The 23,706-nt window shown below is 44.0% G+C and overlaps 1 protein-coding gene across 2 annotated transcripts in view; it reads left to right on the top strand.

Moving 5' to 3' along the window:
* The first annotated feature begins 615 nt into the window (after positions 1-615).
* LOC144688357 (gamma-aminobutyric acid receptor subunit gamma-1-like) overlaps positions 616-23,706 on the top strand; it is a 71,191-nt gene continuing 48,100 nt past the window's right edge. For both annotated transcript variants that reach the window (XM_078554939.1, XM_078554856.1), the window contains exons 1-3: positions 616-743; positions 5,813-5,895; positions 15,144-15,281. In XM_078554939.1, coding sequence (XP_078411065.1) covers positions 616-743; positions 5,813-5,895; positions 15,144-15,281 — 349 coding nt within the window. The remainder of the gene's footprint in view (positions 744-5,812; positions 5,896-15,143; positions 15,282-23,706) is intronic.

Below are 23,706 nucleotides of genomic sequence, written 5' to 3'. Positions count from 1 at the left end.
AGATTTATATAGCAGTCTTATTTTACTACAAGCTACCTCATACACTAACATTAATTCACAAATGTTAGACTAGAAGTTGATCCTGTTCAATCATTTGATCATGTTCAATGTTTCCCATGTTTCTGAAGAGAACATTAAGGTTTGCCTTTGCACTTCTTATTTGCATTCATGAAACTCAATAAAGGGTTTTTAAAACCCCTTTGGAATGCTCTTAAGTTCCATTTATTGGTTGAATTGTTTTAAAACAAGCTAAGTATCAGGTTTGTTGCTCAGAACATTTTGGTCTTGATATTACTTTCAAGTTAGGTTCAATGCTGAAAACAATTCTGTGTAGAAGACTTGTCCATGGCATTTTATTAAAATGCTGAAGTTATTAATTTGTGGAAATTTGGGAAATTGCAAAACACATGAAAATGATGTGACTTATTTATAGATTGTTCAAAGCAAATGCAGTTCAAGGTTTGATCATAGAAAGGTTGAAGTGTCTGGTATATATGATGTAAATATTTGATTTCTTTTCAGGAATATACCATTGACATATTTTTTGCACAGTCTTGGTATGATAGCAGACTTAAATTTAATGGTACAATGAAGGTTCTCCTGCTAAATAGTAACATGGTCGGCAAAATCTGGATCCCAGACACTTTTTTCCGAAACTCAAGAAAATCGGATGCTCACTGGATAACAACTCCCAATCGATTGCTAAGAATTGGGAATGATGGAAAAATACTGTATACGCTAAGGTAAGACTGTTGGATGAAATGTTTAATTGTGGTGGATCGACCAATTAACTGGGAATGCTGCAGTTCCATCTCCTTCCAGATAAAATGAAGAACTCAGAATTGACACCAAAGCTCAGGGTTTTTAAAAATTCTAAGTCATTGTGGTTGTAAACTGGTGTCTATTGGGAGTCATGCAGAATCTGTTAGCAGTCAATTGGCTTATGGTTTTACAAATATACTGATAATCTATTTATGCACTAAAATGCTTGCCACAGTATTACTTTAAGCATTCATGTTCAAGCTAAAGGTTTCTTTTATTAAGTGTCATTGACTGGGGAATTAACGTGAGAGGTTTCATCCCAATTCCAATCCTGGAATCCTTATGGAATGAACAATAAAGCTCTAAAAATTGTACCTATAAAGTACAAAACTTGATATAAGGGTTTCAGTAATAATTAAGAGAAAATTGCAACTGGTACACAAAACTCTGTGGTCCTTTACAAATGACTTCAATTCTTGTTGATGATCAGACATTGGCTTAGTTTTTAAATGCAGCGAGTCTGTTATCAGCATGCCTGTAAATCCACAAGCCAATGACATCTAACAGGAAGTGTTCATTATTTTCCTGAATGCCGTAATTATTGCATGTGTTAGGTAAAATTTTTACATGATTTTTTTACTTTAGAAATACGTTCACCCATTTCTGCTCATGAGTAGCAGCTAGCCAGTCAAACTGGCAGGTATCCTTGTATGAAATTGTGCATCACAAATTCAATAGAACCTGGCCAATCAGCACCAATGATCCATTTTTCATTTTTGCATTTATTAAGGATTTTAATGAAGTGCTTGATCACATGTATTTTCAGATAGGCAGTGAACTTTGTGCAGTGAGGAAATTAGAATACCTAAGCAATGATCGATTGCACTTCTTTCCAATCCTATTTAATTGACCCTACTCTGGCAGCACATCAAGACTGGTTCCGTGAAAAGCAGGATGAACTTTTGTGGCTCAGAGTGTGACCCATAAATTAAGTTCAGTGTAACCCTGCTTGGACATGTATTCATGAGTTCATCAACACTGACATAGACATCCTAGAGGTCTAGAAAGAGATTAGGAGGAACTATCACTACGCAAAGATAGCCACCAAGTTGATGTGAAAATGGAACTGGGTCTACAGTGGCACCAGAGAGGACCGCAGAAGTGAAGTGCATTTAAATAACACCTTTAATACCACCTTTGGTCAAAGTGTAGCCAATGGTTATTTGGGGAAAAACTCTCCTGTGGCTAGAATCATATAGAGAGGTACATGAATATTTAAGATGTTTGAAGACACGAGGAAAACCTTTCTTCTTCAATAAATATAGAATCATAGGGGGCAGAACTTTCAGTTCGGCGTGCGGGCGCGCGCCCGACATGCCCGAGTGTGAAATAGTGCGTGACAGCGTCGGACGAGCGTCCCAATGTTGTTCCCGCACTTGTGCAATATTTCGGTCGTCAAGCACATGCGAGAGTTGGCAGCGCACCCGCCGACAATTAAGAGGCCTATTAAAGCCATTAGGCTGGTAATTAAGTTGAATTTTTTGCTTCCGGTCCAACCTTATGGTTGACAGGTGGGCGAGTAGGCTAAGCGGCCTTTGCATTTTTTGCAAAACCTCATCCGCACGCGGGATGAAGTTTCTGTAATTAAACAAAAAAATAAAAATGTTTGTGCAGGATTTTAATATCACCATATAAAGGTGCGTGAGTCTGCTGTGCGGACATTTTTTCCGTATTTTTAACATCGTTAATTTTGTTTCTAAAAACCTTCAGCTGCCTGAGGCAGCTCTGTGCCATCATGGAGCTTTCAATGAGTGCACCCCTGCACATGCGCACTCCTTCAGCACTCCTTCCACCCCCACCCCGGCAGCAGTGAGGTTCTCAGCCCGTGTTTCACGCTGGCTGGCCAATTAATGGTCACGGTTGGGGCCCGATCGTGGGTGGTGGTCAGTTTCGCGGCCATTCCCTGGCCAGCCCGACGTGCCCACCTGAGGAGGGGAAAATCCTCTCCAGGAAGGTTATGGCACGGAAAGAAACCATTTGGCCCATCATGTCTGTGCCGGCTGAAAAACGAGCCACCCAGCCTAGCCCACTTTCCAGGTACCTTTTAAATGAGTTGAGGGTTTCTGCCTCTATTACCCTTTCAGGCAGTGAGTTCCAGACCCCCACAACTCTCTGGGTGAAAAAATCTTTCCTCATCCCCCCTCTATTCTTTCGACCAATCACTTTAAATCTATGCCTCTTGTCACTGACCTCTCTGCTAAAGTAAACAAAACCTTCCCGTCCACTCTATCCAGGCTCCTCACAAGTTTTTACATCAAATTTCTCCTCAGCCTCCTCTGTTCCAAGGAGAACAACCCCAGTCTATCCAATCTTTCCTCATAGCTGTAATTTTCCCATCTTGGCAACATCTTTGTAAATCTCCTCTGTACCCTCTCTAAAACAATCACATCCTTCCTGCCCTTATATTCTTTGCCTCGGCTAATAAATAAAAGGATTCCCTGTACCTTCTCAACCACCTTATCAACCTGTCCTGCTACCTTCAGGGATCTGTGGACAGTCACTCGGAGATCTCTCGCATCCTTCAAACCTCTGAGCATCCTCCCATTAATTGTGTAATCTTTTGCTTCTTGAGACTTCTGCAGATGCTAGCACATTTCAGACTCCATACACCTGCATTGGAATGAGGTGACCTCATCTGAAAACATGTAGCCAGGCATTTGAAAAATATTTTGGTGCTTCAGTGTCGTTTGTGATGTGCAGGCAGCTCCAGAGCCAAATTTTTGGGTGCCAGCAAATTTGGAAAGGACGTGAGTCAAGATAACTCAGGTGGGAATGGTAAGGGGGCCAGATGGAGGTGTCAGTTGTTTTTTTTTTATTGAACAGTTGTGGCCTCCTGTTATGGAGCATTGATCAGGTTCTCCAGCTGTACCCTGGTATCGCCTAATTTCAATCCTTTTTGGGGCTTAATGAGTTTTCTGCAGCTCCCTAACCTACTGGAAGGGGGCTCTGATGGGCTGGATTTTACAGCTGAAAATCAGGCCCATCCCTACCCCCACCTCTACCCCCACCCCCACCCTCCCCCTCTCCACACAAATGTAAACTATGGTGTGGTGACTTCGGGACAGCAATACGACATCATCACGCCAGTTTCAGATATTACGGAAGGCGAGCAGGTGCTGAAATCAGAAGCCTGCCTGCCTCCCATCGGATGGGAAAACGTTTGGGACTGCTTTATAGCAGGTGTGACGAGGCTGCATGAAGATGGAAGAAAAGGCCTGCCCATGTGGCCATGGCTGCCTAAAGCGGCAGAATCTGCTGATGAAGGTGGCAGCATCTGTATGTTTGTGGACTTAATTTATTAACTTTTTTGATCCTGCCTTGAGTAAAAAGTAAAGATTGAGAGCCGGGGGTGGGGGGGCTTTAAATTTGTAGCTGTGACAGAAGTTCTCTTCATGCCATAACCCACCTATGCATGGTGGCCCGGCCTAGATGGATTCATTATATTTTTGGGAATATGGTGGTATTCGCGCACGTGCGTGTATGTGTGCATGTGCATGTGTGCGTGCATGCTTATGTGCGTGCGTGCGTGTGTGTGGAATTAAACTCGAGGAAGATTAGTAAAGACAATTTGTCTGTGGGAAAAAGAGACGAAAGGTAAAGGTTATAGATGCATGCATTTGTAATGAGAGGTTATGGTGAAGTTGAATATACAAGTAAATCAGTTGAGTTTTAAAATTTGCATTAGGTGATATGTAGGGACTTGGCTTTTCAGCTATTAAATTTCAAAAGAGAGTTCAGAAGTGACAAGGGATGTTTACAGCTTACAACATTTTCATAAGTAAACTAGGGAAGATTATTCAATTTTATTTTACCTGAAAGTGGAGGCAATAGCAACATGAATGATTTTTATATTTAGGAAAAATTGAGTTCAAAGAAGTGCTTAGGACAATGGAGTCTAAGATGAATGGGGAACAGGATATTTAAGGAAAGATGTTTAGTTAAGTTGTATTGACTGTGTGGGTGAGATGTCCTGAGACCAGCTCTGTGCTGAGAAAAATTATGAATTTGAAGCAGGCATCCAGTTTCGAGTTAGAGAAGTCTTTGTTTTCAGAAAGCAGTCTGTTCCTGAACTTCCTTTGGATTTCCACAACAGAGTGGAAGAGAATGAGAAGTTGCATTGTATACCTTTCTAAATTGAAAGCAGTTTTGCCTTAGGTAATATTGCTGGATTTTTATGGTTAAAAATCTAAAAAGGAGCTGTTGCCAAGTAAATTGCTTGTGTGTTCTGGCCAAGTGAGCTTGTTGGGGAAATGTTTTGTAAGTCTGTTTTAACTATGTAATTATAATCTTATGTGTTAACGTGTTTTCCTTCTTGTTAATAAATCTTTTAATTTTAAAATCCAGGTACATGGGATTCTATGCTCTGAGATAAGTAGTCTCCCCCTCATTTTCAAAATACAAGAAAAAAGTTATGATCAATAAGATAAGTTTCCCTCTGGGATTTGGCTTGCTTCGCGAATAACATCTGTTGCGGTTGTAACACTCATGATTGGGCGAAGAGCCCGCACTTTGCGCTGCTAATTGACCACCTTCCCACAGGGTGGCCGCTAATTGGCCGTCTGATGCTTGATTCACTGAGCTGAGACAGCGGGGGTGGGAGCAAGCAGACTGTGCACTCTCCTTTCCACCTCCCTCCTCCTGCCGAAAACTGTAAAATCCAACCCTATAAATTGTTATTAACAACCCTATTGTTATTTATCTATAATACCTTTTCATTCTATACAAGCTATATAAACCTAATATATTCATGAGGCTCCATTCATTGTGTGTACAAGATGGCTGTTTTATAACAATGGTCACTGTTTTAAAATTCCTGTAATACAGATTGCATTCTTCTTGGGAAATTCTGAATTAAACATCACCACAATACCAGTCAATTTAACGAAATAACATTTGCATTAATGTGTATTTCAAATCATTAAAATTGGCATTAACTTTGATTGGACAAAGTTGTTCATTTTGTTTGTTTCCTTTTTATTTGCCACATTAGGTTAACCATCAATGCTGAATGTTACCTTCAGCTCCATGACTTTCCTATGGATCATCATTCCTGCCCTCTGGCATTCTCGAGTTGTAAGTGTTGCATAATGTACACCTTTGCTTCTAATACAAAATAATTTGGGATATAAATAATGCTGTAATAACAGCAAATTACTAGGTAGGTGCATCAAGTAATCGATGGGCCATTATCTTTAGTACGTAATGGCCCAAATAAATTTGATAGTGCAGTGCAGCCTTGTAGTATGCAGTGATCTTTCAAAGCGCCATCAGTCAAATTCAGCATTATTGTCTTAACATGTTAGCTTCCTTCTCACTGGTCACATGCTTGTGACAAAGTATCCTATCTAATCTAGTAATGCCCAAAGTGCACTATAGTGTGAATAAAATAAAATTGTTTTAGAATAGTGTGAGCAAAGCTCTCTCTCTGGTTATTTAATACAGATATTTAAACAAATCCTTTCAGTTACTTGAAAACAATTTATTATTTTTTTTTCCCAATGAATAATGTGAACAAAATACTTTCATCATTTTTGTGTTAAGACGACTGTTATCAATTCTTGATTCTTGGAGGCTAAATATATAATTTGCATTTAGTTTTAGGAAATACAGAATCATAGAATGGTTACAGCACAGAAGGAAGTCTTTTGGCTCATTGTGCCTGCACTGGTCCTCTTAAGGAGCAATTCATCTAGGGCGGAATCGTCCGCTCCCTTTGGCAGCGGGCATCATGGCGGGTGTGAGCAGATAATATGGCAAGAAGCCTAAAAATCGGTTTTACGCCATCATGAAACCAGTTTGCGATCATCCGCTCACTCATCAATGGCGTGCTGCGTTCCTGCTGCCACACATTGGGAATCTAATTTCAATACTTCTGCATCTCATTAAAAGCCCTGTTCGCTGGAATCATATCCCCACACTGGATTATCTGGGTACACGCTGTGATTGCATGCTGACATGTTTCATAACTGTACGTAAGTGACGTGCATCTGACAAGCTGCACTTCCCTTGCAACTTCGAGGTTTGTTTGCTTACCTTGCTTTGGGCAGCACTCGCGGTCATCAGCACCAGGCTTCACAGATAGCACCACATCACTTTTAGGGGAGCTCAAGAGCAGGCCTCATGGGTAGGTCTCTACCTACCAGACTAGCCATAAGGTAGGGGTGGTTTTTCAATGGCTGCAGGGTTAGGGTTTGCTTGGGGAAGGGGGAGAAGTGGCCCCAGGCAAGGGAAGAGGCTGCAGGGAAAGGGCTGTACTGGGTAAAGGGGGTATCCCAAGGTGTGTGCGGGGGCACATGTGGGCCTGTGCAAGTCATCTGTTCCCTAGTGGGTTCCTCGACGTACTAATCTAAAATACCATCATCGTTTAGGTACAGTTGTGAAACACATTGGCGTGCCATCATGTTGGCATGACCCGGATAATCCAGCGTTGGGGGGATGATTCTGGATAGCAAGACTTATGATGAGATGCTAAAGGATTGAAATTAGGTTCCCAATGTGTGGCAGCGGGAAAGATGGTCCCGCCGCCCACCCCCGCCCCATTGACAGGTGAAGAGGATGATCGAAAACTGGTTTCATGACAGCGTGAAAATGATTTTTGGCCTCCTCACCATATTGCCTTAATCCACCCTCCCAGTCTGCCATGACGCCCGACATGAGTGGGGCTGGAAAATTACGGTCATTGTTTCTCTGTGTCCTTCCCACCAACATGAATTACTGCACACTTCTCGGCATTAAATTTCATCGGTCACTTGTTTGCCAACATGTTTTACCAACATGTCTATGGCCCTTGGCGGGCACGTGTGATTGGGAGGCCCAGGAGCAATCAGGAAACAGGACCCCGACCACAATCGGCCCACGACCGCCATTTCACACTGGCTGGCCAATTAAGGCCCGCCCAGTTTGAAACGCTTCTTCCCAATGATTGGGAAGGGCCGGACAATGGGCACTGACCTGTCAGGCGCCAGGTCCAATGGTGACCCGGCGGGAGGTTTGGAAACAGCAGAGGCAGCACCTTGAAGGCTGCCAGGGAAGAATAATATTCTGCAACCTGGAGACTGAAGCTATGGCCTCAACTGCGGCTGGAGATACCAGGGGGAAGGGCAGGTTGGGTGGGCATGGCACCTCCCCCCTCCCCGCCCACCCAATTTTCGGATGAGTGCCTCGTGGTCCTCTTGGAGGACATGGCTGCCAGGAAGAACACCCTCATCCTCAGAGATGGAAGGAGGAGGCCACCACACCAGAGGAGGAGGTGGCAGCCACGATGTTGTGCGGTGCACATGGGTGCAGTGTTGCAAAAGGTTCAATGACCTGCTTCGCTTGGGAAGGGTGAGTAACGTGTTGGCATGGATCAGTGCGGTGAAGTGTTAAGGGGTGGCCATCCCCCCTCCCTGTGGAGTTCAGGGGTGTTAAAGTCTGAGTGCCAACTGTCAACGACACTGGAGCTGGCCAAGGGGGTGAGCCCTGGCTGCGTGGACTGAGTGCCTTGCGACTCGAGGGTCACGACTCAGATGTTCTCTGCGAGGTGTTCCTCAGGTGGGGTTGGCCAGGCTGCATGGAGCTGCAGGTAGAGAGTGGACTAATCAATGTTCCTCTGTCCATTCAGGAGAAGACAAGCTATAGCTACATTGAGAGGTCACGGACAAACGGAGGCCCCCCAAGCCTCTTAATGTTGACCAGATTTAAGCAGGCCGCCTTGGAGCTGCAGAGCCGCCATGCACCTCATTCAGCCACTCGTGGAGAAGCTGGGGTTTCAGATGAAGGTAAGAGCGCAGTGCACAGAGGTGAGAGTTTCGGATTGTGCAAACATTCTTGTGTAGTCTCTTAATTGATGGGAGCCTCAAAACTGGAGTCCCCATTGATCATTGAAAGACGTTGGCACCATGATGCAGATATACATTGACTCACCAGGGTGCCTGGCATACACAGTGACAGTGTGATGACTTAAACTAATGACATGTTGTTGTTCTCCCTTAGAGTCGCCAGCTCGCACTCATTCGCAGGACCCTGAAGAGCCACCCCTGATGCCAGAGGACCGCTGGGGTTCAGCTACACCTGCGTCACACCTGCTCTCTGAAGCAGGCACCAGCACAGATACCAGCACCTTTGTGGGTGTTAGACCTTCAGCTAGAATGTCAATGCACAGCGGTGAGGGCACTTCACACTCGCTTGAAGTTCAGGTGGAGATAGAGAGAGCCTAAGGCGCTGGCGGTTAGAGGACTGCTGGAGTCCAGGACAATGCTGAATTGAAGGCAGATGATGAGCCTCTGGAGTTTGTCCATTAGGCGGCAGATGCTGGATGTCCAGCGGGATGTGCGGGAGGATCTGGCGGAGATCCATGAGGGTATGCGTGCCATGGTCTCTGTTGTGAGAAGTCCATGCGGAGCATAAGCACTGCGTTGACCCTGAAGGTCGAGCACACTGCCTCCTCCATTGAGAGAGCAGTGACTCTCATGGAGATACAGCTCCAGGGACAGAATCAGGGATTCCTGGGTTGTGCTCGGACCTGCAAGCCCTCACACAGGCAATGAACTCAGGTGGTCAGTGCCAGTGTGGGAGATGGATGAGGCACCCAGTATTGCAGCTGGGTGCGCGTCCATCAATAGTGAGCAGGGAGGTCCAGAGCGATCTCACGTTGACACACAAGCTGCTTATCATCTCTGTGGGCTCCTCTCAGGGCACTCTGGATGTTGGCAACAGCTCTTTTGCCCCTCTGCCAGTGACCGTGGCATCTGCTGAGGCTGCAATGATTGGACCAGCTCTGGCACTGGCCAGTCCCTCCCAGGCAAGTTCAGCACAGGCTCCACTTGCCAGAGAACGACTCGCAAGGTCATCAGGGCAAACAAGACAGCAGAGTCAGCGGCTGTCTCCAATGCCGCTGCCAGCGAGGGGGAGGCACCAAGATAAAGCACTTGTAAACGTAAGTTTAAGGCACCATGAGCACAAGAGGGATTATTCACGGGTGATCTTCTGTTCTGTAATGTTTTGTTTATATGCTTAGTGGTGTGGAAATGAACATCAGAGATGGTCATGTTAATTTATTTTGAGCGTGAAAATTATATAAATTTTACTTTTGTCGTAATGGCCTGAGTATACTTCAATTTATTTTTGCTGCAGGGTACGCCAGTATGTAATGTTGGGTGTGAGTGGCTCTAAAGTTTATTGCACAGGCACCGAGTGGACCTTGGGCTCAAATGAAAGGGTCATTTCAGGCATCCTGGATGGAGGCGGCAGCCCTGGCATGAGGTGGAAGCAGATCTTTGGCAGCCTAGCTGAACGAGCATTGGATCAAGGCGTCCCTGCCTCCCTGAAGGATAAAGAGGTCTGCCTCCACACCCTCAGCATTCTCCTCACCCTGCTCCTCTTCTGACTCACTACTGGACTCATCCTCTGTGGCCTGTGGAGCTGCCTCAATATCCTCTTCCTCCAGTGGATTCCCCCCTTGCCAGTGCCAGATTGTGGAGAGCGCAGCATGTAACCACTATCAGTCACACCCGCTCTGGGGGGTATTGTAGTGCTCCCCCAGAACAATCCAGTCATTGAAAGTGCATTTTCAGAAGAACAATGGTCCTCTCTATCACCGTCCATGTGGAAGCATTACTCTTACTATAATGCTGCTCTGCCTCTGTTCTTGGGTGGCAGAGAGGGGTCATAAGTCACCTTTTGAACAGATATCCCTTGTCACCCAGCAGCCATCCATCCAGTCGTGCTGGAGCACTGAAGAGCCTCGGCACCTGGGAGTGTCTGAGGATATAAGTGTCATGGAAGCTTCCAGGATACCTTGCACAGACTTGTACAGAATCACATCTTGCGGTCACAAACTAATTGGATGTTCATCGAGTAGAAGCCCTTCCTGTTGACCAAGGCACCCGGCTGATCCGCTGGTGCCTTGCTGGACAGTCGGTTACACCCTGGATGCAGGGGAACCCAGCAATCGCTGCCCAGTAATCTTCTGGCTCACTCAGCTTGACTGGCCTCGTTCGTACGAAAATAAATAAATGTCATTACCCGTCTGAACAGAGCTTCTGTCACCAGCTTGGCACAACTGTGGACAACTGATTGGGAGACTCCACACAGATCCCCCACTGACCCCTGGAAAGAGCCGGAGGCATAGAAGTTGAGGGCCACTGTGACCTTCAGGGCCATTAGCATGGGGTTTCCATCACACAGATGGAGCTGATCTCAGGCCCAATCATCTGACAGATGGAGATCACAGTCCCCTGTAGAGGCGGAGCCTCCTTTGGCACTGCACCTCAGACATATTGAGGTAGCTGCATCGCCACCTGTAAACCCTGGCAGCAGGATACTGGCATCTTCTGCGGCCTGTTCCGCCTTGGACTACCTACTGGTCCTGCGCCCCCTTGTGCCTGCACCTCTCCTCCCACTGGTCACTCCCCTGGAATCTGCTTAGGGACACCTGGCTTCCTCTCCCCTCTCTGCCCCTCTCTTCCTCCTCAGAGGAAGTGCCTCCAGAGGAGACCACAATCCCGATTACCAGGTTAACAGATGCTGTCTGATACCTGGAAGGGTCCACAAGGTCTAAATTGGCTGGGGACCTTGGAGACACCAATGAGTCCTGAAATAAAGCCTTGAAATGCTAAGAATGATGTTCAGAACGGAGACGAAGCTGTCAAGTTCCAATAGCAACCAGCAGCAAACTATCTCCTAAACTCCTCACTACCTACACTGGCAATGCTGCTGACCCTTTTTGTCTTGCCCTTGGATGAGGTTTTGCAAGAAGTGGGCTGCCCGCCTGCCCATTTTGCCTGTGTGATGAGTGCGAAATCGTGCAGGCAATGTAAAATCGGGATCAATGTGTTTTTAATGGCCCTAATTGGCCTTTTAACTGATGGTGAGTGTGGCTCTGACACCCGCATGTGCCCGCCGACCTGAAGATTGCGCGTGTGCGGGATGACGTCAGAGCGCTCTCCCGAAGTCATCTCGCACGATTTTACGCCTGGTCGGGTCGGACGCGCGCCCGCCTGCAAGGCGTAAAATTCTGCCCTTTGTCCTTTTGAAGTTCTATAGTCGCCTCCTCATGATTCGCAATTCTTGCAATTTTCGTATCATCCAAGAATTTTGAAATTGCGCTCTGTGCACCAAGACCTAGGTCATTAATACATGTCAGGAAGAGCAGGGGTCCTAACACTAATCCCTGGGGAACTCCACTATGAACCTTCCTCCGGCCCAAAAAACAACTGTTCACCACTTCACTGCTTCTTGTCACTCAACTAATTTCGTATCCATGTTGCTACTGCCCTTTTTATCCCATGAGTTGTAACTTTGCCCACAAGTCAGTTGTGTAGCACTTTGTCAAGTTTCTAATGGAAGTCCATGTACACCATATCAACAGTCTTCTCATACTCTGTCTTTGCTTCTCTTATTTGTTTTTTCAATTCTCCTCTGAACATTCTATATTCTGCCAGGTTCTCACTTGTATTATCCACCTAACATCTGCTACAAGCACACTTTTACTGCTTTATCTTAATCTCTATCTCTCCCATTGTCCAGGAAGCACTGGATTTGTTTGCCCTAGACTGCACTTGAACTATCTTGTCTTTAAATGCAGCTCATTGCTCAGGTGTCAGATCACTTACTTCATTCTAGAAAAAAATTGTAATACAGCAAAATGTCTCCAGGGATCTGAAGTTGCATAAAATTACTAGATTTAACTGAATATTTGAATCAACTCCTTACAGCTCATTCTAACTACTGCCTATCTTAAACATTCTACATGTGGTCAACAACTAATAGAAAATCTGAAAACATTTTCATCTTGAACTAATAGGAAATCCCTGACTCTGTCTCTCGCTTGGAGCTGAATTTCCTTCCTGAGTGGCTGTGTTCACAATTAAATAGTTGTGTTATGTCTAATTATTATCCAGCTTTACAGCTCATCATCGGAGACGAGAGGCGAGCAGAGTAAAGGGGTAGTGTGTATGCGGAAAATAGCAGGGAGAGAAGAGGGGAAGAACAAGAGAGCAAAGGTAGGAGGTCTGAGGTATGGTGAACCAAACCTTCAGTTCTCCAATTCCACTCCAACAACATGTAGAGGCTAGCTAAAGCTGTTTCCCCCTCAGACAAGGAAATATCTGCTGATCAGTGTGGTGGATTGAGTGGAGGGGGCAACTGTACATTATACCTTCACCCTGCTGTGGACACAAAACATGTCTCTGTGGGGAGTTATGGTGAGCTGAAGCTTGGTATCTGAGGGGCCAGAAATTCATTGTCCTACTATTCTTGCCCTAGGCAAATACTGGTTGAGTTTGCTTGGGGGGTAGGGTATTTTTGGGGTAGTGCATTGATTAGCAACACCTACTTTCTCATCTAATCCTTGAAATCATACTCAGTTAGGGGAGGCTTGGACCAAATTGCTCAAAAGGTCAAATGAAATGGGATGATCATGGTCATGTGGACAGGGAACAATCTAACTTTTCAATTATCGGGAAGGAGGAAGATACCAACAAGGGGGGTGATGGACTTCAGAGCTGGGTAAGAAAGTGTTTGCTCTGAAGGGTGGCTGTAAAAGGAGTGTTTTGGGGCATTGCATTGTTTGTATTTCTAGGGCTTCCTAGACTTTTGATGTTGGGAAAAGGGAAAGCTTTGGATTGTTAAACTTCAAGCTTACTTTCAGGGGGTTTTTCAGATTAATCAGATGACCAGTGTATGTAGATGTAGAAAGTTAACAAGTATCAAGGGTTCTTTATAACAAATTGGAGATCCTGCTAATCTTTTACCATATCCCCTGTAGAACTGAGATAGGAATTACTGCCTCATGGAGTCCTTGGTCCCAGTAATCTCCCCCGACAGTTCACCACGTGCCTTGTAAGAGGTCCATTACAAATGAAATCATAAACTCCTGGAAACAGTGGCCACTTGTTTCAACCCAGTTTCCACCATTTCTCTGGGAGTCCTGTTGGTCTCCCATCATATTTACAGCAGGAGACTTATGGAACCCATGCAGAATTTCCATCCCTGTGCATTGATATACTTTTGGTCTCTAGTGAGCTATGTCATGTATCCAATTCAAACAGAAACCCCCCAGGTTTCTTCAACATTGAAGTACCACCCTAGCCATAGAAATCAGCCTTTTCCAGTGCACATGCCCGACATTTTCATTTCCCAATAAGTCCTTCAGAGCTCCGAATGTTAACTCTGTTTCTCTTTCTACAGATGCTGCCAAACCTGCTGAGTTTTTGCAGCACTTTCTGTTTTTATTTCATTTCCATTTCCCACTTGGTTCTTAATGTGTCTCAATAAAGAGAATGCTGAATCCATGATCTGTTTATAGGTGCTTTCTGTTATGCCCCAAAACACTCCTTTTGCTCTAACTTCGGGTTTTGCTGTAACCACCTATGGCCAATGGAAGTTAGATTGAAAATATCTTAAAGTATTCACTCAGGACCAACATTTCCCCTAAGTTACATAGGTGCGTAGTCTGGCAGCACATGGGAATGTGCCTCACAAGGAACAAACAAGTCATATTGAAGCTACATTCCCTTCAAGATGTGACTGCAATCCAAAATGCAGGCAAGCTTTTATTTTGCTCTTCATGGGAGAAGAGAGACTTATGTCATTTTTATCATGATAACCTTACTTCCAAGTAACACCAGTCCAGGTTTTGATATAATTTGTACTTGTGCATTACATCACCAGAACAGGAGTAAGCTACAATTGTTTAGGATCATCTGCATCTTTTGGCAGTGGCCCTGAAATTTTATCAAATGAAAGGATTACCTGTAACTTTCCATCAGGGTTCTGTAACTTTGGTAGTAGATAGGGCTGAGCCCCACAGAATTAAGGAAAGCCAATTTCTGTTTAATTACAATAGCCTTCCACTCAGCCTTAAAGCTGGCTGAGGTGCGGTGTGGCAGGTCACACTGAATTGTCCCTGATCTCAACTGAATGTCAAGAGGGTAATCAGCATCATTTAAATAACTTTACCTGGGAACAGCTAGTGAATGGCTGCATAAGGCCTTTGTGGCCTGCCATTGACCTATTCAGCCAGCAGTCCCTGGCATAGCCAATGAGGAACAGATTTTCCTTTCTTAAATTGTTTGCGATCAGAATTGGAGCAAAGAATGGTATCACTCCTAGTTAAAGTGCTAGAAGTGGCTGGGATGATTATTTTGCTGGTGGAATAGATCCCAAGGTATCTCCCACTGCACTTCATTTGACTTATGCCCGGGAGCCTACAAAACACAAGCAGGGAATCCAGACTAATCTGTCCTGTGCATAAGGCATTTGCTTTTGAAGTAGACTTTTGAAGTCAGCATGAGTTAATGTCTTGTTGCTTTTCTATGTCTCATAAATTTCATTTGCAGATGGGTACCCGAAAAATGAAATTATGTACCGCTGGAAGCACGATCCAGTTGAAATTGTTCATCAAAAACATTGGAGACTTTACCAGTTTGCATTTGATGGATTCAGAAACACCACTGATGTAATGCACACACAATCTGGTAAGAAAACAGCGATGTTTCTGCAAAAGTATTACCTTTTCTGTCTCAATTTTTTTTTGTAATGTTAGATATGATTACATTCTCACCAAACAATAAAATATTTTCAGAAAGATAATTCCCTTGGTACCTCAGTGGTAAGTAGGCTGTCAAGTGTGGCATTGCATGATAAAGACCAAAAGGGGTTGGTCTGATATCTAATCTGTACTGAATTATATGATCTTAGCCAAGCCAAGAGTAGGATTTCCACAATAGTTTCAGCAGACCTGGGCTGAGAAAGAAGAAAACTGAGTTAGGGTCTGAAATCCTAATCACTCTGCAGAGTTTCCTGCTAGACCTGTGTGCATGTGTATATATATATTATATGCTGACGCTGTTTAAATTCACTCTCGGAAAACCGCCACTTGGGCAAGCTACTAAATACAGCTAGTACCTGTGAAACTATACCCAGCATGCAGCAGTACATTCCAAAGAGGACTGGAGAAAATTGAATGGAGACACGAAACACACTAAAATCAGGAGAGTTGGAAAGCAGGATCAGGCATTGCACCTGATGCTGACAGTTTTCAGACAGGTGGGGCAGGTTAAGATTGCCCCCAGAGAAAAGAGTGGGAGGGAGGAGGACCCGGAGACAGACAACAGCACTTGAAAGAGTGGGAGGGAGGAGGACCTGGAAGCAAGCAGCAGCACCTGAAGGAGCGTGAGAGAGGAGGACCTGGAGACAGACAGCAGCACCTGAAAGAGCTATCCAATCCAGTCAAATGCAACCACAGAGACCGACTGTGTTCTGAGAAAAATCAAAGCATAACATCGCAGGAAAACAGGTAGATGATTGGTTGGTGAGTATTTTTCTCATTTATCTTCCAAAACCCAGTTAATTTTAAGGTTTTATTAGTAATAGCAAGGTTTACTAATCGTACTAAAAGATATTAGATTGGCTGTTGAATATTTTCTATTTATCATAACTAGGGAATTTCAATTGGATAAGTCGAATATTTATTGAAATAATAAGAATATAAGCATAGGCAGGACTAGAGACATTAATTTCAATTAATTAGTCAAATAATTAATTAATTCAGTGCTACAAAAATGGTTGGACAAGTGATGTGTGGTGGCTGCAGAATGTTGGAACTCATGGAAACCTCATGGATGATTCAGACCAAACACATCCACAGCAAATGTCTGCGGCTGGAGGATCTTCGGCTCAGAGTTATTGAGCTGGAGGTCAATCTGCAGAAACTGTGACACATCAGGGACGGGGAAAATTACCTGGACACTGTCCAGGAAGCGGTCACACCCTTTAGGATAGGGTTGTCAGAGTTTGTCTGTGGTCAAATACAGGAGGGTGTGACTGTGAGTGAGGCAGGTAGGCAGATCAAGAAAGTAGAAGTGAGGTTCTCTTTTGCAATTGTCCGAGGTTCTTGCAGCCTGTATAGTTGAAAGCAGGGGTTGCAGGGTGAATGAACGAACTATGGCACCTGGTACAGGATGCCATTCAAGCAAGGGGAGTTCATAGGAATGTAGTGGTATTAAGGAACAATATAGTCAGGAGGATAGCTTCTCTGCAGCTGAGCATTATGCCCAGAAGGTTCTGGTGCCTATCCAGTGCCAGGGTTTGGGACATCTGCTCTGGATTGGAGAGGACGTTGCAGTAGGAGAATCCAGTTGTCATGGTCCACATAGGTACCAATGACATAGGTGGGACTAGGAAAGAGGTTCTGGTTAGGGAGTGTGAGCAGCTGGGGGCTAAATTAAAAAGTAGAACATCGAAGTTAGTAATTGTTGGATTATTACCTGAGCCAAGAGCAAATTGCATAGGGTAATTAAGGTTAGAGAGTTAAATGCATGGCTGAAAGATTGGTGTGGGAGAAATGGGTTTTGATTCATAGGACACTGGCATCAGTTCTGGGGAAAGTGAGAACTGTACTGTTGGGAATATCCTCACCTGAACCGTGCTGGGGCCAGTTTTCTGGTGAGTCATATAACTAGGGTGATAGAGAGGATTTTAAATTAAATAGTGGAGGCAAGAGATCAAGTGAAGGAAGATGTGATAAATTAGAGAGAACAAGACAAGAGAGCAAGGTGGCACTAAGGGAATTGATAACCTGAGTATGGCATGAAGGGACAGTGCGTACAAATTTGTGAGTGCACCAGCGCATAAGGATAGAGGTTGCGAAAATAATAAAAAGACAGAATTAAAGGCACTCTATCTGAACGCACACAGCATTTGTAACAAGGTGGATAAATTGCTGACACAAATGGAAGTAAACAGGTACAATCATATTGCTATTACGGAGTCATAGCTGCATGTGACCAAGGCTGGGAACTAAATGTTCAAGGGTATTCGACGTTTAGGAAGGATAGGCAATAAGGAAAAGGAGGTGTGTAGCGCTGTTAATAAACAATGAGATCAGCACATTAGTGAAAAAGAATCAGTTTGGGTGGAGCTTAGAAACAGCAAGGGGCAGCAAACATTGGTAGGCGTTGTTTATAGGCCACCAAACAATAGTGGTAATGTAGGACACAGTATACATCAGGAATTTAGAAGTGCATCTTTTTTTATATTCATTCATGGGATGTGGGTATCACTGGCTAGACCAGCACTTATTGCCCATGTTCAGAGGCCATTTAAGATCTGGAATCACATGTAGGCCAGACCAGTTCAGGATGACAGATTTCCTTCCCTAAAGAGCATTAGTGAATCAGATGGGTTTTTACAACAATTGGCAATGGTTTCATGGCTATTACGAGACATTTAATTCCAGATTTCCCATGGTGGGATTTGAACCTGTGTCCCCAGCACATTACCCTGGGTTTTTGGAATATTAGTCTAGTGATAATACCACTATGCCACCACCTCCCAATAAATCTAACAAGGATAATACAGTAATCATAGGGGACTTCAATCTACACATAGACTGGATAAACCTACTAAGCACAAATGCTGTGGAGGACGAATTCCTGGAATGTATACAAGATGGTTTTCTAGAACAATATGTTGAAGAACCAAATAGAGAATGGGCTATTTTAGATCTAATATTGTGCAATGAGAAGGGACTAATAGTCATTTAGTAGTATAGAACTTGAGTATTGCTGAAAAAAGAGACATGTTAAAGCTTTTCGTCTGCATTCATCAGGACACTTCGCAAGAATGCTAATATAAGGGGAAAGCAACAATTTATATTGTATGTGAAGAGAGTGCTGATTGGTTGACAAGTTGCAAGTGGACTCTGGTAAAATAAATGGTAACCATTCACTGACTTACTTCCTCAGGACAGTGCCTTGACCAATCGGGGTCAAGCTGCCTGGCTTAAGTTTCAAACAATGCTTGGCAGTTAACTGTCAGTTATGGTGCACTCTCCATGGCAATGCCTCTACCAACCACAGTGTACTTGCCAACCAATCAGCAGTCTTTTCACATACAATATAAATTGTTATTTTCCCCTTATATTGATATTCTTGCGAAGTGTCCTGATGAGTACAAGACTAAAAGCTTCACGTGTCTCTTTTTCCAGCAATACTCGAGAAAGGGCTAATCAATAATCTCATTGTAAAGGAGCTTCTAGGGAAGAATGACCATTATATCATGGAATTTTACATTAAGTTTGAAGGTGATGTTGTTCAATTCAAGACTAAGGTCTTAAATCTACGTGTTGGAAACTATGAAGGTTAGACAGGAGAAATTATCATTGGGAATGAGGAAATAACAGAGGCATTGGAAAAATAAGTGTTCTACTATGAAGACAGACACAAAAGTTTCATTCCAGAAATGGATAGTAAACTAGGGGCTAAAAAGAGGAAATTAATATCAACAGAGAAAAAGTATTGGAGAAACTTAAGGGACTAATGTGCAACAAATCCCCAGAGCCTGATGACGTACACCGTAGGGTTCTAAAGGAGATAGCCTGGCTGTAATTTTCCAGAATTTACCAGATCCTGGAATGGTCCAATTAGACTGGAAGTTGGCAAATGTTATTCTACTTTTAAAGAAAGGAAGGAGAAAGAAAACCGTGAATTACTGGTCACTTAGCCTAACATCAGTTATTGGGAAATACTGGAATCTATTATTAAGGAAATCTTAGCAATGCACTTAGAAAAGCATAGTATGATTAGAACAATCCAACAGGGTTTTATTAAAGGGAAATCCTGTTTAACAAATTTATTGGAGTTATTTGAGGATGTAACTAGTAGGGTAGATAAAGGGGAACCAATAGATGTAGTATACCTGGATTCCAAAAGGTATTCAATGAGGTGCCGTACAAAAAGTAACAGGCAAGATAAGTGCTCATTGAGTTGGAGGGAATACAATTACCATGGATCAAGGGTTGGTTATAGATCAGAAGCAGAGAGTGGGCATAAATGGGACTTTTTCAAGTTGGCAGGCAGTGAATAGTGGAGTGCTGCAAGGGTCAGAGCTGGGGCCTCAACTATTTAGAGTCTATATTTATGACATAGATGAAGAGACAGAGAGTAATATATCTAAGTTTGTTGATGATACAAAGCTAGGTGGAAAGTTAAGCTGTGGGGAGGAAACAGAGAGGCTGCAAGGAGATATAGTCAGGTTAAGTGAGTGGGCAACAAGTTGGCAGATGAATTATAATATAGGGAAGTGTGAAGTTATTCACTTTGGCAAAAGAATAGAAGAGCTGAATATTTTTTTAAAAGGTGAGAAACTTGTAAGTATAGATGTTCAAAGAGACTTGGGTGCACTCATTCAAGGAAAACAAGAAGTTAACGTACAGATACAGTAAGCAATTAGGAAGACAAATGGCATGTTGGCCTTTACTGCAAAGGGATTGGAGTACAGGAATAAAGAAGCCTTGCTACAATTTTACAGGGATTTGGTGAGACCACATCTAGAGTACTGTGTGCAGTTTTGGTCACCACATTTAAGAAAAGATATACTTACATTGGAGGCAGTACAGCAACAGTTCACAAAATTGGTCCCTGGGATGAGGAGCTTGTCCTATGATGAGAACCTGAACAAATTGGGTCTATTTTCTCTGGATTTGGAAGAATGAGAGGTGATCTCTTTCAAACATACAAGTTTTTGAAGGGGCTTGATAGTGTGGATGCTGAACGATTGTTTGCGCTGGTCGGGGAATTTAAAACGCAGGGGTACAATTTCAGGACAACGGGCCGATCATTTAGGACTGAGATGAGGGGAATTACTTCACTCAAAGAGTTGTGAATCTTTGGAATTCCCTGTCACAGAGGGTTGTGAATGCTGTATCACTGAATTTAAGGTTGGGATAGGCAGATTTTTGGTCTCTCAGGGAATCAAGGGATAGGGGGAATGGCAGGGAAGTGGATTTGAAACCCAAGATCGGCCATGATCGTATTGAATGTCAAGCAGGTGTGAAGGGCCGTGTGGTCTTATCCTGCTCCTATTTCTTGTGTCCTTGTGTTCTTGTATGAGGGGAAAATTGGCTGTAGTAGGTTGGGAAACTGCATTAAAAGGTATAACAGTAGACAGGCAATGGTTAGCATTTTCAGACCAATATATGGTTTGCAACAAATTTCCATTCCCTTGAGGCACAAAAACCCAGTAGGAAAGGTGATCAAGCCATGGCTAACAAAATAAGTTAACAATTGTATTAGATCAAAGGAAGAGGCTTATAAAGTTGCCAAAAAGTAGTAAGCCTGGGGATTGGGAGCATTTTAGAATACAGCAAAGGATGACCAAGAAACTGATAAAGAAAGAGAAAATAGAATATGAAAGTAAAAACATTTATAGCTATGTAAAAAGGAAAAGATTAGCACAGACAAATGTGGGCCAACTACAGGTAGAGACAGGTGGATTTATAATGGGAACTAAGGAAATGGCAGAGAAACAAAGCAAGTACTTTGTGTCTGTCTTCACAGAGGAAGATACAAAAAACTTCCCAGGAATACTAGAGAGCCAAGGGACTGGCAAAAATGAGTCACGGAAAGAAATTAGTAATAGTAAAAAAGTAGTACTGGAGAATTTAATGCACTGATGTTTGATAAATCCCCTGGACCTGATGATCTACATCCCAGAGTGTTGAAAGAGATGGCTCTAGAGATAATGGATGCATTGGTGGTCAACTTCCAAAAATTCTGGAACAGTTCCTGCAGATTGGGAGGTTACAAATGTAACCACATTACTTAATAAAGGAGGGAGCAAGAAAATGGGGAACGACAGACCTGTTAGGTCTGACATTATAGGAGGAAAAGTACTAGAATCTATTTTAAGGAATGTGATAAGCTGACACTTGGAAAATAAAGGTAGGATGGGACCGGGACAACATGGATTTATGAAAGGGAAATCATATTTGACAAACCTGTTAGAGTTTTTTAAAGATGTAACCAGCAGAATAGATAAGGGGGAACCAGTTGATGTGGTGTGTTTGGATTTTCAGAAGGCTTTTTATATGTTCCCACACAGAAGATTAGTAAGCAAAGTAAGAGCACGTGGGTTTGGGAATAATATACTGGTAATAAACCGCCTTCAACTGTTTCTTGACATGTGGAGTGAATCAAATTGGCTGAAGACTGGCACTTGTGATGCTGGGACCTCTGGAGGGAATCCAAGATGGATCATCCACTCGGCTCTTCTGGCTGAAGATTGTTGCAAATGCTTCAGCCTTATCTTTTGCACTGATGTGTTGGGCTCCCCCATCACTGAGGATGGGGCTATTTGTGGAGCCTTCTCCTCCAGTGAGTTGTTTAATTGTCCACCACCATTCAGAACTGAATGTGGTAAGACTGCAGAGCTTAGATCTGATCCATTGGTTGTGGGATCTCTTAGCTCTGTCTATTGCATGCTGCTTATGCTCTTCGACACGCAGGTAGCCCTGAGTTGTAGCTTCATTTTAAGGTATGCCTGGTGTTGCTCCTGGTATGCCCTCCTGCACCCTTCATTGGCCTTTGAGGAGACATTGAAGTACTGGGCCTATATCCTCTAGAGTTTAGAAGAATGAGAGGTGATCTCATTAAAGCATACAGATGTTTACAGCGCTCGACAGGGTAGATGCAGAAAGGATGTTTACCCTGAATGCAGGGTGTAGAACCAGCGGACACAGTCTCAGAATAAGAGGTAGGCCATTTAGTGCTGAGGTGAGAAGGAATGTTTTCACTCAGATAGTGGTGAAACTTTGGAATTCTCTCCCTGAGAAGAGTGTGGAAGCTCAGCCATTGAGTATATTCAAGACAGAGAGTGACAGATTTCTAGATAATAAAGATCTAAAGGGATATGGAAATACTTTGTGAAAGTAATGTTGAGGTAGGTCAGCCATGATCTAGTTGAATGGTGGAGCAGGCTCGAGGGGCCGAATGGCCTAGTTCTGCTCCTATATCCTGAGTTCCAATGTTCCATGTGCAATTTTAAACAGAGGGCTTTTCTCTTCGATCCCAAGAGCAGAATTTCGGAAAACTAGATATGATACCACCAACGTCTCCAGGCATAAAGGGAAGAATATTCCCCCTGTTGAGGGGAAAGCGCAGGAGTGGGCGCATGCAGGTGCCGCCAATTCACATGGCTGGGCCAATTAAGGCCGGCCCAGCATGACATCCGCCAGGAAGCGCTATGCACTCCCAGTGCGGGCGGTGGGGGGGGGTGGGGGGGGGTGGGGGGGGGGATTCCCTCAGCCGGGAGTGCACTCTTTCGTGCATGCATGCGAAAGAGCGTACTCATCCCCCTGAGGCTAAATGCTGCCTCAGGGAGATCAGCGCCAAATTTAAAAATGGTCAATGTACAAAGATAAAATCTCCCTGATATGTCCCCTCATGTGACCCTGTCACATGAGTTGGGACGTGTCCATCACTTTTAATCAAACAGTTATTAAATTTTTAAAAACCCTCATGAAACCTCGTCCCGCCCGTGGATGAGGTTTCATGCTTTTACTGAAGCCCACCAGGGCTCCCAGCCTGCCCACCCCGCCATGCGCCGACCTCAATATCCTGGCCAAAGAAAGACAAAGGGTAGAATTTTGCCCGATGTTGGCTGGAGAAGCAGGTTGCTGGCACACACGGGCAGCCAGCAGGACCTCCCTTCAATTTTACTGGCAGCAACCAATTAAGTGGCTGCCGCCAGAGTTGCTGCCCTGTTCTTGACAGCAACCCACCCCCAAGAGATTTCAGACCAATCACATTTCCGGCAGCTCAGAAGCCTCAGCAACGCCATCAGGAACTGTGGTCACTTCTGAAGCAGATGACCTGCTGCATTCTGTTGGTAGGCACAAAAATATTAATTAAAAAAATGATATCCAAATGATGGGGGGGAGACCCCCTCAAAAGAAATTGCTGGGGCTGTGGGACTTTCTTCCCTGCTTGCAGCCCCCACTATTTTTTCAAAAACAACATTTGGGTGTAACATGTCACTGGCAACAGCCAATTAAGAGGCTGCCACTGGGACTGCCATTCAATTGAGGGCTGTGGCCCACAGCCCAGAATTGTGGGCCCAATC

This window comes from Cetorhinus maximus, chromosome 1, assembly GCF_964194155.1.
Source record: "Cetorhinus maximus chromosome 1, sCetMax3.hap1.1, whole genome shotgun sequence".
In the NCBI taxonomy this organism is placed as follows: domain Eukaryota; kingdom Metazoa; phylum Chordata; class Chondrichthyes; order Lamniformes; family Cetorhinidae; genus Cetorhinus; species Cetorhinus maximus.
Note: the sequence above shows the minus strand (reverse complement) of the source record. Positions and strands in the feature narration are given on the sequence as shown.